Here is a 13,003-nt window from a genome sequence, read left to right as displayed (position 1 = left end):
TTTATATCGAGTCGAGTCCACAGATCACACACCCGGAAATGACTGGGTGTGTTGGGGAGGGTGTTGGGTCTTGAGTATGGGAATACAAAAAGAGAGACAGAAGGTAAACAGCATCGAATGCCAAGCCCTTGTTGATGTTTGTCCGGTTTTGGTTTAGCCTGCCCAGTGTTTGGATGACTCAGCTCCCCTCCCCACCTGACCCTTCCTGGGCAGCTCTGTTATCCAACAGGTACGAGACTTTGAGAGTGATCGCGTTCTTTGTACCTGCTTCTTCGTTTCGCTACAAACTTTCTCATGGCATACTCCTCCCGACCAACCTCGATGCTTCCAGGCGCTCCTGGCTCGTCTATGCGCCAGCCCAGTGGTTCGCAATCGCAGCAATCTTCGGCGCTGTCGGCCCGCATTGCAGCCAAAAAGGCGGAGCTAGAGAACCTACGACAACTACGTGATCTGAGTGGGACATTGGCGATTCAGATGCAAGCTTTGGATAGTAAGATCTCCACGCTGAAAGATGGCACCGAAGGTTTGGCCTACCTGTCCCTTGATTCGGCCTCGCCGGTCGCTAATTGTATCCTCTGTCAATTAGCTGTTGCATACGTGCTTTCCAACTGGGATAATGTGATTCGGGCCATCACCCTCGCCTCGAGTAAGCGTTACTTTTTCTAACCTTGGAATACCGTGGCTGATTTTTATCCTATGATAGGCAAGGCAGGCGGACTCTATGAACCTGAGTCGGATAGTAAGAATGTGGAGAAACCGCGCAACGACCTGCCATCAACGCTGGTTCGCATTCCAGCTGAGCCACGTGATAGGACTGGGGAGTGAATCAGTGACATGTCTCTCTTCGACTCCGGCTGAAACACCCTGAATGGTCTCGTCTTTTGGGGCCTGAATCATTGGGATTTTTCTAGGCACCCCACGCATCCCATGCATCCTACTCGATATTTCTCTCTTGGTTATCTCGCCCATGTGTGTACCGGGCTACCAGAATTGACGGATGTATTTTGAGAATGCACTCGGACCTACCTCCCCACCCCCAAGGTTGGCCCCAGTATAACCAATGAGCGGCCCCCGACGGAAAGATTCTCAAAAGAACAGTCGAATTCTTCGGGGTCCAATCATGGGACTTCTAGTCATCTTTCGCAGAAAGGGTGCGATTCTGAGAATGAACGAGAATCGATTTCTTGCGTGGCCAGCTGATTCCTATGCAGAGTTTTGGCGCATGCAATAAAGATGGTTATCTCGAAATGGCAGACAAATCAAAAGACAAAAGACGGGGATTAAGGAGATCATTTCTTTCCCGGGTCCCCCCCCCTCCGTTCTAGTTTCTTTTGAAACTTCTGCACTACTGCAAAGACAATCATTGGTACAGGAATAGCTGCATTGCAGGAATATGACTGGATGTCTGAATGATGATGTGATTGGCGCATGATAGAAGTGTGTAGCTCAGTATGTACACTAGATACACTAGCACTATATTACATGGGTCATCGTTACAAGTTAATAGAATCTAGGTTTATTTTTCAGGCATCATGAGACCAGGGGAAGAGCTGAAAGGCGCTATGATGCCCTGAGGAAAACTCTTTTATTACCAGTTCGAGGTTCCTGCAGGGGCGAACAGACTCTTCTATTTAGGTACATACGTAGAGATATGTGTGTATATGTATATATATATATATATATGTATATATATGTATACATACGTACCTGAATACCTAGGTTAAAGGTACTATTAGTTTTGATGTTGCATATAAACTATATAGCGTGATCATAATTTAGGTACCTATCTATTGAGTACCTCAATACCTTCTCAATACCTCGTATCTCTCCTTTTTTTTCTTTCTTTTTTTTTAAGCGCCCCAAGCACAACAAATGCCAACGCCCCTCTTTTTTTCTACGTGGACTTCGATTCGACATGCGCGATATTTCCCCGCAATAGCCGTGGGATTTTGTACCTACATATTAATTAATTCTTTTATTTCTATTTCCATTTCTCTTAAGAGAACGGAGTACCCTGTTGCCCATTCCATTGCGTGGTATGGCATGATCGCTGTGTGACACTTCAACAATGTCAGTATTATGAGGTGATCGTTAGGCTTTACCTTTTAACACTTCACCTTTTAAGCTTTGATCTTTCTCTCTATATACAATCCTCATATCTCTAAATCTATCAACCTTACCTTACCTTTCGACGTTACCTCCCAACCTCAATCTCCTATTACTATCATTACTATCATCACCATCACTATCACGATCATTACACCTAAACCTAACACTCTTACTCTTTACCATGTCGACTGAATGGTCTTTGGACTTCTGCCTGGTTTGTGATCGTCAGACCCTGGGCGCTCCGTACTGCTCCCAAACGTGCCGTTTAGCGGAGCTGGATGACATATCGGATGGAATGTCACGAAGATCGAGTGCATCGTCTACACATTGGTCTGAAATCAACCAGGCCCAAGCTCGAGCCGAGGCCAATACCCCAGACGCCCATAATTCCTCTCGAATCCTATCTGTCTCCTCATCCCAAACCTCACTCTCTTCGCTGAAGAGCAACACATCCAATGTCAATGTGGCCGATCGGCTCCAGGATGAATTGCGTGATTATGCATCTTGTTTCGACCAAGTTCGCGACCTGAAACGGCGCATGACTACCACATAATTTCAATTCGAACTCGAACTCGAAAACTTGTTCTCGAACCCATCCCCCACATCTGAATGAGGCCGAGGGCACCCAAATGCATGCAGCCCCTCATGCTGCTTTCTGATTCATTTTGCATATACTGGGAAATAAGGCGTCATTGTTGGAAAAGATAAACCATTTTCTTGTTGATTTTTTTTTTCTTTCTGTTTTTTCTTGTGGATCAACCCTGTCTTGGTCTTTCTTACGAATCCATACCCCCTCCCGCCCCCCCAACTGTTATATATGTCATGATCATCGGAGTTGAATCCAGGCCCAAGTGTCTCGTCTAATTAGTTATCTAACCAGACTGCCTATAATCAAAATTGGAAATTTGGATGATATATATGTATATGTATATATATATATTTAAAAAAAGAAGCACCTTGATGTTCTCAGTAGAACATGCCCAAGCCTCGATTTGGGTATGTTAAGTGTGTCATGTCAATTTCCCACGTCAGTCCAAGGTGGGTACCCTGAGGAATGTGTCCGATGTTAACCGTCCAACCGGGAATGCTAGATATGTCAACTAGAACACTCGACCCATCGACAGCTGTATGGAACCAGCAATTCGAGATGCAAGCGCAAGCAGCTCTAGCCCAAATCCACAAGATACCCCTCGAACATCGCTCGACCGGATTTGGCTCTGTGCAGAACCAAGTCCCTTCCCGCACAACTTGATACCAAAGACCAGGTGGACGCCATTCACTGCGCAAGGACCTTCGACAGAGCCTTTTCATTCTTCGGCACAAATCGGACCTTATATTTTTGAGGGATGGCCACCAAACTGGTCGGATCCGAGTTATCCCGGAGAGGGTGGCAGACTGTTTTGTCATGAGGTTCAAGGCGGAAGCTGTTGAGGGTGCGGATGAAGACGAGGTAGAGCTCACGATTGGCTAGCAGCGAGCCGGCGCACATTCGGTAGCCCATACCGTATGTAAAGAGAGGCGCATCGGACTGCTCGAGCCAGCGTTCGGGACGGAACTCATCCGGGTCAGTCCACACCTCGGGGTCTATGAAGGATTAGACGTGCTTTGCGGATTCAATTGCCCAGGCAGATATCAGATTTTATTTTGACTCACCCATGTTGCATGCCCAGGCATTCAAAAAGAACACTGTACCCTTGGGAATGGTGATTCCCTGATAGGTGATATCCTTGATCGAGGTGCGAGGAAGCGCTAATCGCAGCACGGTGAAGAATCTAGGGTATTGTTGGTTAGTTCAAAAGTCCTTCCAGAGCTCGTTGGCAGGAAACCAAAAAACATACCGAAGACATTCTTTGACCAGAGCTGCAATATACGCACACTTCTGATCATCATCAGAAGAGCACATGGGCTCATCCTCGCCATACATCTCCTGGATGGCCTTGGCCGCCCGATCCTGGATATCAGGACGCTGGGCCAGCAAACCCAGACTCCATGCAACCAAAGTGGTGACGGTATCAAGACCACCAGAAAGCATAGTCAGACTAATCGATGTCAACTCCTCACTATTCAGCTTAGCCTCCTTATCCATGATAACGTTGGCCTGGATACAAGGCTTATGTGTCCCCTTTGCCATGCGATCATCCAAGTCACTGTTAAGCGCATCGAGATACTTATCACGACGGATTCTCATCTGGGCAGCTTTCTTCGAGTTGGAGCTAAACGGGTTCAACCGCAGCAGAGGGATATAATCCTGTAGGTTTCCGGTGGTGCTTCGGAACCGACTAATCTCTTCTTCCACCTCGGTGATTTCATCGAACAAGTCCTCTTCCTGTGAGGCAATACGCACGCCCCAGTTCAGAGTCAACGCCAAACTCAAGCTCAGACGTTGGATCATTGGCATGGGGTCGACGGGTGTCTTCCCATGGTTTCCATATCTGTGCAGCTCTTCCACAAAGGCCTTTGACTCGACATCCAGGTGCGACACGTACGTGTCGACAGAGGGGCGGTTGAGAGCCGACGCGGCGCCCTTTCTGCGTCTCTTCAAGGAATCACTGTAGGGTGAGGTACCGATTGTCGTTCCAGCCGTATTGGAAACAATCTAAGTGAGTTAATTATCAGATTTAATTCTATAAAATAAATAAAAAAGAAATAAGAGAAAAAAAAGCCACTAACCTTATGAAAAGTATAAGTCTCAGGCCTGGAGCTCAAGGCCTGCGCATTCTGACTGAAAAGCACCTTTGCCGATGCAGCAGAGTTGACCACGATGACTGGGATGTTCCCCAGCTGGATCTGATAAACGGCGCCGTACTTTTTCGACCACAGGCGATACCTTTCCGCGGCATCTGTGCGAATCTGTGCCAGATTTCCAACCAAGGGCAATCCGCGCGGACCCTTCATACCCTTGACGCGGGCGGAATCACGAATGAACTCATTCAGAATGACATAGAGAATAGGGACGAGGAGGGCTGCGGCGGCTAGCGAGTGGTGGGGATACTCAATCACGCTGCCTTGTAGTGATGCCAGGACAGCGGCGATAGCCATGGTGCTGGATAGTTATGGAATAGACTGTGTCTTGGAAGACTATACAAACATAGTCATAAATATATCATAAAAAAAGGTGTAAACCTATCAGGACTGGGGGATATATAAGTATATTAGAAGTATCGCAGCCCTAAGGTTTTCAGGGTTTCCACTGAATGGAACATTTCCGTGTTGTGAAGGTCGTTCAAGCCGCGATATTCTCCCAATGTCCCTCTTTTTTTTTACCCCACACTACCCCAGGTCTTGCCAGACCTTGTCCAGCTTTCTGCAGACATACGATGGTGCTCAGCCGAGGGCGTTCCGCAACTGCGGAATCCTTCCGCTTAGCAGACCCGAAGGTATGACTTGTAGTTGCATTGGTCACATATATACGGAGTATACCCCGTATATATATCATAGTCAGTATTAGGTTGTTTTCATGTTGTTTGGATGAATTTGAATATCATGTGTGATTTTGTATTGTATTTCTAGAAGTTGCCTTACTTTCCCGAGATATTTTGTTGGTTTTGCGTATATATACGTCTCTCCTCGAATTCTTCTTTCACATTGGGAGTTATGGCCTTGGCAGTTGGGTTGGACTTGACGTAAATGCCAGAGATATGAATACCCTCCCATTTAGTTATTGAGTGGACTGGGGACACTCAAACCAACAACAGGGGTATTAATGCTGGACCCTTTTTTTTTTTTTTTTCAAAGGATACTTCCCTCTGAACTATTGTTCATCAAAAGGCCGTTAGTTTTTGAATAGTACAATAGTACTTGTATAGTTTATAGTACGATATGATCGAGAACACGCTATTGTTGAATAAGGGGCTAGTGAAGATCATATCCACTTGCGCAAGGACTTAAAAGACCTTCTAGAAAGAAGAGCCTCGACCAAATTTACCAAATTTTTCATAACCGGATTCAGATTTCATCTGGACTCCGTAATGTCAAGAGATGATGACATTCTTGAGCAAAACCGGAATTCCAAGGGATTGGCATAGGTGGGGCCAAGGATAAAGTTGTGCACAGGGGGAATTGAACATATTCCAGTGGAAGTAGCCAGTGGACGTAGCCAGTGGAGATCCAATGGACACTAACGGGCCCCCTGGACTCCGTGGGGGCGATATGGCAGTTCGTGACTGGTCAATGGTTATGGAGCTCGCAGTCAGGTGGCCACGAAGAGATTGATCGAGTCCAGACCTTTTGTAGATCTGCACTGCCGGAGATAAAAACGGCATGGAATAAGACGCAGAATCGGCTTCCCGATATTGTTTATACCTGAATACATAAATATATTGGTAATCCTTGGTGGTTTTGGGAAATTGAGAGTTGAGAGTTGAGAGTTGAGAGTTGGAAGTTGGAAGTTGGAAGTTGGAAGTTAGAAGTTGGACGTCGGAATTCAAAGGAAATTTCTTCGCGTCATGTGTAGAGAGAGCCGGATGGGGTTCCCGAGCCAATATGAGAAATAAGAAAAAACAGGCGTATGGGACATCTCCACTGTCCACTGTCCACTGTCCACTGCCAAGGTTGCTCCAATGGTGAGCTGCCGTGCACCCATGACGCAGAGTGTACTCGTGACACCCCTGTATTCATAGTGGAAGGTGTAGCGATCAAAGTATCTGATACTGTGGACGAAAGTCGCAAATCTTGCCTTTCATAGATTTGGTGTTATTTGGTGGAAAAATAAATAATAAAAGGAAAAGGGAAATGGGAAAAGGGAAAAAGGGAAATTCCCATAGCTATCTCTTGGTCTTCCCGCCTCGCCTCCAGTATTCTTCTCTCTTCTCAACTTCTCTGCGGACTTCCTCTCCTCTCTTCTTCTTCTCTCCGAACTTCCTCTCCTCCAATCCTCCAATTATTCTATCCTTATTTTGGGCACATATTCTTATTAAGAATCCCCGGCATATTTGAACACCTTAAAACACATTACATCACCGTATATTCGGAACACCGCAGATAATGGCCGCTCGGCACTCGCGCAAGCTCTTGAGACCTCTCCTTTACACATCCGCGGCGGCCGCCGCAGGAGCAGGTGTTCTCTACATTTCTTATCGTCCGCGAAATATTCCGGGCCTCGAAGCCCCCGCCGTTCCCCCGCCAGGTTACCGTGAAGGCAAACTGGTCCCGCCCAGTTTCCCCTCAATCAAGTCTCGCCTCGAGCAGATTCAGGACCTCAAGCGCAGTAATGACGAGGAGGAATATGATTTGCTCATCATTGGTGGTGGAGCCACTGGAGCTGGTATCGCACTAGATGCCGCCACCCGAGGCCTGAAGGTCGCGGTGGTGGAGAGAGACGATTTCAGTTCGGGTACCAGTAGTAAGAGTACCAAGCTGGTACACGGTGGTGTCCGTTACCTGGAAAAGGCCGTTTGGGAGTTGGACTACAACCAGTGAGTTTTTTTGGGGGCGGGCGGGGAAACCTTTGAAGGTCAAAATGACCGCATATCAGCGCATCCTTGCTAACAATCGCATCGCAGATATGCGCTAGTCAAGGAGGCTCTAAGAGAGCGCAAGTACTTCCTGAACACAGCCCCCCATCTGTCATCATGGCTGCCAATTATGGTGCCCGTTCAGAAATGGTGGCAGGCTCCCTATTTCTGGGCCGGTACCAAGGCCTATGACTTCTTGGCTGGTTCCGAGGGGATTGAGACCTCGTACTTCCTAACCAAGAGTAAGGCCATTGACGCATTCCCCATGTTGAAGCGTGACAACATCATTGGAGCCATGGTGTACTATGGTGAGTTACGAACCCGCACTGTGCAAAGAAATTATTTTGGCTAATTCCCGACAAGATGGTGCACACAACGACTCTCGCATGAACGTCTCCCTCGCCATGACTGCTGCGCTCTACGGTACCACCGTAGTGAACCACTTGGAGGTCACCGGACTGAACAAGGATGCATCCGGCAAGCTGTGCGGTGCGCGCGCCAAGGACATCGTCACAGAGAAGGATGGCCAGGTCGCCAAGGAGTTCAACATTCGCGCCAAGGGTATCATCAATGCCACTGGTCCCTTCTCGGATTCTATCCGCAAGATGGATGAGCCCAATGTCAAGGAGATTGTGGCCCCCAGTGCTGGTGTTCACATCATCCTGCCTGGTTACTTCAGTCCCTCAAACATGGGTCTAATTGACCCTTCCACATCGGATGGACGTGTGATCTTCTTCCTACCGTGGCAAGGTAACACCATCGCTGGTACCACCGACCAGCCCTGTGAGATTGAGGCCCAGCCCCAGCCCACGGAGAAGGACATCAACTGGATTCTTTCGGAGATTCGTGGCTACATCGCCCCCGATATTACTGTGGACCGAAGCGACGTCCTTGCTGCCTGGTCTGGTATTCGTCCCTTGGTGCGCGATCCCAAGGTGAAGAACTCGGAGGCTCTCGTCCGCAACCACTTGGTGACTGTCTCTCAGTCTGGACTGTTGACTTGCGCCGGTGGTAAGTGGACTACTTACCGCCAGATGGCCGAGGAGGCTGTGGATGAGGCGATTAACGTGTTCAAGCTCAAGCCCCGCCAACTCACCAGTCTCCCCGATATCAGTGGTGTCGGCGGCAGTGGTCTGGTTGCTGACGGTGCTGTTCTCGACGGTAGCTGCCAGACCCACCAGGTGCGCCTCATCGGTGCCCACGGTTTCTCCAAGACCCTCTTCATCAACCTTATCCAGCACTTCGGTCTCGAGACCGACGTGGCCAAGCACCTCACTGAGTCGTACGGTGACCGCGCGTGGCAGGTCGCTGCCTTGTCTTCCCCTACTAGCGAACGTTTCCCCGTGCGCGGCTGCCGCATCTCCCCCATGTACCCCTTCATTGATGGTGAGGTCCGCTACGCCGTCCGTCACGAGTATGCCCAGACTGCTGTCGATGTGATTGCCCGTCGCACCCGTCTTGCTTTCCTGAACGCCGAGGCCGCTCTCGAGTCCCTCCCCACCGTGATTGACATGATGGGTGAGGAATTGGAGTGGACCACTGCCCGCAAGGATCTCGAGTGGAAGGATTCCTTGACTTACCTTTCGTCCATGGGTCTGCCTAAGAGCTTCATGGGTCTTTCGCGTCATGAAGTCCAGAACGGCCGTGTCAAGCAAGTCGATGATGTCGAGCGTGCGACTTACTCTCGTAATGGTATGTTTTTTGAAACTTCCAAATAATTCAATGAACCACAGTGCTGACCATCGTAGAATCTCCTGCGGACATGATTGAGAGCGACGTGCGTGCTACTACTGCAGCTCCTGTAGCAACACCCTCGCTTAATTAGATGACGTGTGGTATATATAGATCGGACCTGTATAAATAGAAGCGTTCCTTGTTTTTTTTTTCCTCTTTTTTTGGGTTTTAATATTGATTTACTGTCATTGACACTTAAAAACAGAGACTGGGACAAAAAAGATTCCCCAGACCCTAAAATGACGCTTTCCAAAAAAACAAAAAGACAAAAAGACATCCATCCACATTCGGAAAGTGCCACCCCGAACTTGCTAGTCTCAATCTTTTCAATCTCTCGATCCCTTCAGTCCCTTTAGTTCCTTCATGTCAATTCCTTTGTATTTTGTCAACCACACATCATGAAGCCCAATCAGTCTGATGTTGATCTTCAATCGCTGAGCTTTGTGAGGCACAAGTTGGATTCGGATAAAGAGTCCGCCTTACCAAAGCTAGAGTTGGAGGAACAGGATCCCTTTGGAGATGAAAGCCAAGCTGGCGTAAAATACAAGACCATGGCGTGGTGGTGAGTGTCTAGTTCCAACCGCTAGGGCAAAGCTGATCATTTAACAGGCAGGCCGGCATGAGTAAGTCTATGTCTTGCATATTGCCCGGCTTTCTCTAACAGATCCGGTCAGTTATGATCGCAGAAACCATCTCCCTTGGTATTCTCGCGCTGCCCAAAGCGCTTGCGGTACTAGGTCTTATTCCGTGCAATCTCCTCCCCGTTGACTGCAGAGGCTGAGCTAATCTGTTTATTCAGCGGCATCCTCACCATCTTTGGGGTTGGGACAGTCTCGACGTATACTGCATATACCATTGGGCAATTCAAATGCCGCCATGTTCAAGTACACAGTATGGCTGATGCCGGTGATCTTCTGATGGGAGGGATCGGACGGAGTACACTGGACGTGGCCCAGCTCATCTTTTTTGTATTGGTGATGGGGAGCCATATCCTCACTTTCTCGATCATGATGAACGTCCTTACTGAACATTCCTCTTGCACCATCATCTTTTCGGTTGTCGGTTTACTCGCCTCGTTCATGTTGACCCTCCCACGGCGACTAGAGAGACTCTCTCACATCTCCTCCGTGAGCTTTGTGAGTATTGTCGGAGCGGTTCTCACTGGTATGATTGGGGTTACCCTTGTCAAACAAGGACCAGTGCATGTCCCGGCCTTTTCTCCTTTGCCCAAAGTGCACGATGCATGTCTTGCTATTGCAAATATCATCTTTGCCTACGCAGGACATGTTGCGTTCTTTACCCTTTTCTCTGAGCTCAAGGAGCTCCAGGATTTCCCGAAGGCTCTGGCGCTTTTGCAGATGAGTGAAATGGTCTTGTATACGGTGGCTGCTATTGTGATATACGCCTATATTGGACCGACTGTCAACTCACCTGCTCTCAATTCTGCAGGACAATTATTTCGCAAGATTTCCTATGCAATCGCAATACCCACAGCACGTACCTGTTCCCCCGTGGACTTCTTCGGATATGAGCTAACCATTGGATAGATTGTGATCGGGGGTGTGGTGAACGCCCATGTTGCCGTCAAGTTCATTTACGTCCGGGTCTTCCGGGGCACCAATTCGATGCATAGCCAGTCACTCATGGCGCGGTTGGTGTGGGCTGCGATATGTGCGGTGCTTTGGATCTTGTCGTGGATCATCGCCGAGGGAATACCGGTTTTCAACGATGTACTAGGGCTTGCGGTGTGTACTACCTATCTGACCCTGCCCTTGACCCTAACTCTGACTCCAACCAGAATCGAGTACTAATCATTCATATTAGAGCTCGTTATTTGCTAGTTGGTTTTCATTTGGACTACCTGGGCTATTTTGGCTCTATTTGAACCGGAGTTGTTGGTTCCTGACCAGGCGACAGAGGGTGTTGTTTTGCTTCAATATCTTTCTGGTGTTTCTTGGATTTCTCATTGTTAGTTACGTTCGGCTGTGATTCGCTGGTGCAAATTAACTTACATCACCAGTGCATTGTCGGGCTGTATTCGTCCATTCGGTCGATCTTTCACAGCCTTCGCGAGAGTGTTGGGGGAGGCAGCTTCTCATGTGCTGACAACTCTCTCTACTGAGCCAGACTCAGAGCCACGGAGGAATTGATTAGGGGGGGTGGGGGTGAGCAATTACAATTGGGGCACAGCATTAGCGTGGTTGCAAGTACGAGGATACGAGGAACACAAGACGCAGGGAACTAACCAGCTGCATTGTATATGAATATATGAATAAATTGAGTTCTCCTGCACTATTTCACCAATGTAGGCGACACGCAAGAGACTCTGCAACTGCCACTCTTTGGCCAAGTGAATATGTGTCAAATATCACAAGGTAGCCTTGTCCTCTCGGAGCAAAGTGTAGTTTTAGGGATGCCAGGGAAGACTAATAACACTTTTTTTTGACAAGGATGAGTGGTGCGGAGAAAGAATAGGATTATACTTCACTTGTTCCATTGTCCTTTTAGGAGGATCAAACCATACCATACCCTGATCTCGGGACGTTAGGTGAGATAGTATAATAGTACCTAGTTAGGTAGTAGTTAGGTTCTTGTATTGCCCCAAGGCATCACGTGATATATTCAGAAATCACGTTAATATCCCACTATTATATCTACAAATAATCGATTTAAGCCTTTGAGGCCGGGTTCACTCAAGTCCGGGACTCCATTCTATGGTTTTTTTTTATTATTATTTTTTTAAAAAAAGTGAGGAGTGGACTAAACTAGGGGAAATTGCCCGACATAACGAATGTGGATGCTACAGAAGACATTAACAGTACGTGGCTCATACGCACTAATGAATGACTCGCAGGGTAACGGGGGTTAGTGGCCTCGGGGAATTGGCTGCAGCTAGTAAGGTCACATACCCGTTAGTAACACTATCTCGGACTAAATTAATATACGGATATAGTTGTCTAGGGATGAAATGAAAAAAAAAGCAAAACAAAACAAAACGACATAATTGAATCCAAAGTCTAAGAAGCGGGGAGATATAGCCCGTAGTCAACAGTAATATAACCAGTACTCCGTACTCCATATATAGCTAAAATATACTTATGTAGAATATCCGCCTTCTCATAAATGATTCTTATTAAATTATATTTTTAGCACCAGGTCTCCCATATATTGGGTTCCCCTCTTTTTTTTTTGCGTAGAAGCCCGACGCATGTATTGTGTCCCAATCAAGACAGGGATCAAGACAAACCCACACTTATTCCCTGTACACCAAAGGCGAAAAAGGGCGAGGAAAAAGCGGAACGGACAACAGCAAGGCATACGTGCATGCTATCACCACACCATTTCCTCTACAACTGGGGAGAAGGGTGAGACCAGGTAACCCGGACCTTCTATTTGCTGGATTTGTTGTATATTCCAAGTCACTTGGACTCGCTCCAATCCCAATGATGCCCCTCCAAAGGCAAATCCCGAGTCGCCTTTTTGCCCTGCATGGACTGTAGAACAGCTGTGTTGATCTTCGGGCAGATTTCACATGGGAAATAAAGCGGTATATCCCAGAATCTGATTCTGGTTCTGGTTCTAGTATCTGGTTCAAAGCTGGGACGGTGCCATGGGATACCAGTACCAGGTACTATGCAAGTAGCATGAGATAGAGGATAGCAATGGGCCCCCGCAATGCAGGACATTGGGCACCTTCGAACCCACAC

The 13,003-nt window shown here is 47.8% G+C and overlaps 5 protein-coding genes across 5 annotated transcripts; 4 read left to right on the top strand and 1 right to left on the bottom strand.

Moving 5' to 3' along the window:
- Positions 1-294: 294 nt before the first annotated feature.
- Positions 295-825, top strand: N7537_012190 (DASH complex subunit DAD2; the record flags this gene model as incomplete). Its single annotated transcript, XM_056903244.1, has 3 exons — positions 295-523; positions 587-646; positions 704-825. 3 exons carry the CDS (start codon positions 295-297, stop codon positions 823-825), a joined length of 411 nt encoding a protein of 136 aa, XP_056748531.1.
- Positions 826-2,290: 1,465 nt separating this feature from the next.
- Positions 2,291-2,662, top strand: N7537_012189 (uncharacterized protein; the record flags this gene model as incomplete). Its single annotated transcript, XM_056903243.1, has 1 exon — positions 2,291-2,662. The coding sequence occupies one exon, from the start codon at positions 2,291-2,293 to the stop codon at positions 2,660-2,662; it is 372 nt and encodes a 123-aa protein (XP_056748530.1).
- Positions 2,663-3,385: 723 nt separating this feature from the next.
- N7537_012188 (cytochrome P450) lies at positions 3,386-5,148 on the bottom strand (the record flags this gene model as incomplete). The annotated part of the gene is made up of 4 exons (XM_056903242.1): positions 3,386-3,693; positions 3,763-3,881; positions 3,948-4,705; positions 4,780-5,148. 4 exons carry the CDS (start codon positions 5,146-5,148, stop codon positions 3,386-3,388), a joined length of 1,554 nt encoding a protein of 517 aa, XP_056748529.1.
- Positions 5,149-7,092: 1,944 nt separating this feature from the next.
- Positions 7,093-9,387, top strand: N7537_012187 (glycerol-3-phosphate dehydrogenase GUT2; the record flags this gene model as incomplete). The annotated part of the gene is made up of 4 exons (XM_056903241.1): positions 7,093-7,523; positions 7,611-7,870; positions 7,926-9,254; positions 9,311-9,387. 4 exons carry the CDS (start codon positions 7,093-7,095, stop codon positions 9,385-9,387), a joined length of 2,097 nt encoding a protein of 698 aa, XP_056748528.1.
- Positions 9,388-9,694: 307 nt separating this feature from the next.
- On the top strand, positions 9,695-10,843 carry N7537_012186 (uncharacterized protein; the record flags this gene model as incomplete). The annotated part of the gene is made up of 4 exons (XM_056903240.1): positions 9,695-9,858; positions 9,906-9,919; positions 9,971-10,043; positions 10,096-10,843. 4 exons carry the CDS (start codon positions 9,695-9,697, stop codon positions 10,841-10,843), a joined length of 999 nt encoding a protein of 332 aa, XP_056748527.1.
- Positions 10,844-13,003: the final 2,160 nt, after the last annotated feature.

This window comes from Penicillium hordei (genome assembly GCF_028827395.1).
Source record: "Penicillium hordei strain IBT 12815 chromosome Unknown utg000006l_segment0_segment0, whole genome shotgun sequence".
Taxonomy (NCBI): domain Eukaryota; kingdom Fungi; phylum Ascomycota; class Eurotiomycetes; order Eurotiales; family Aspergillaceae; genus Penicillium; species Penicillium hordei.
This window is presented reverse-complemented; position numbering and strand designations above follow the sequence as displayed.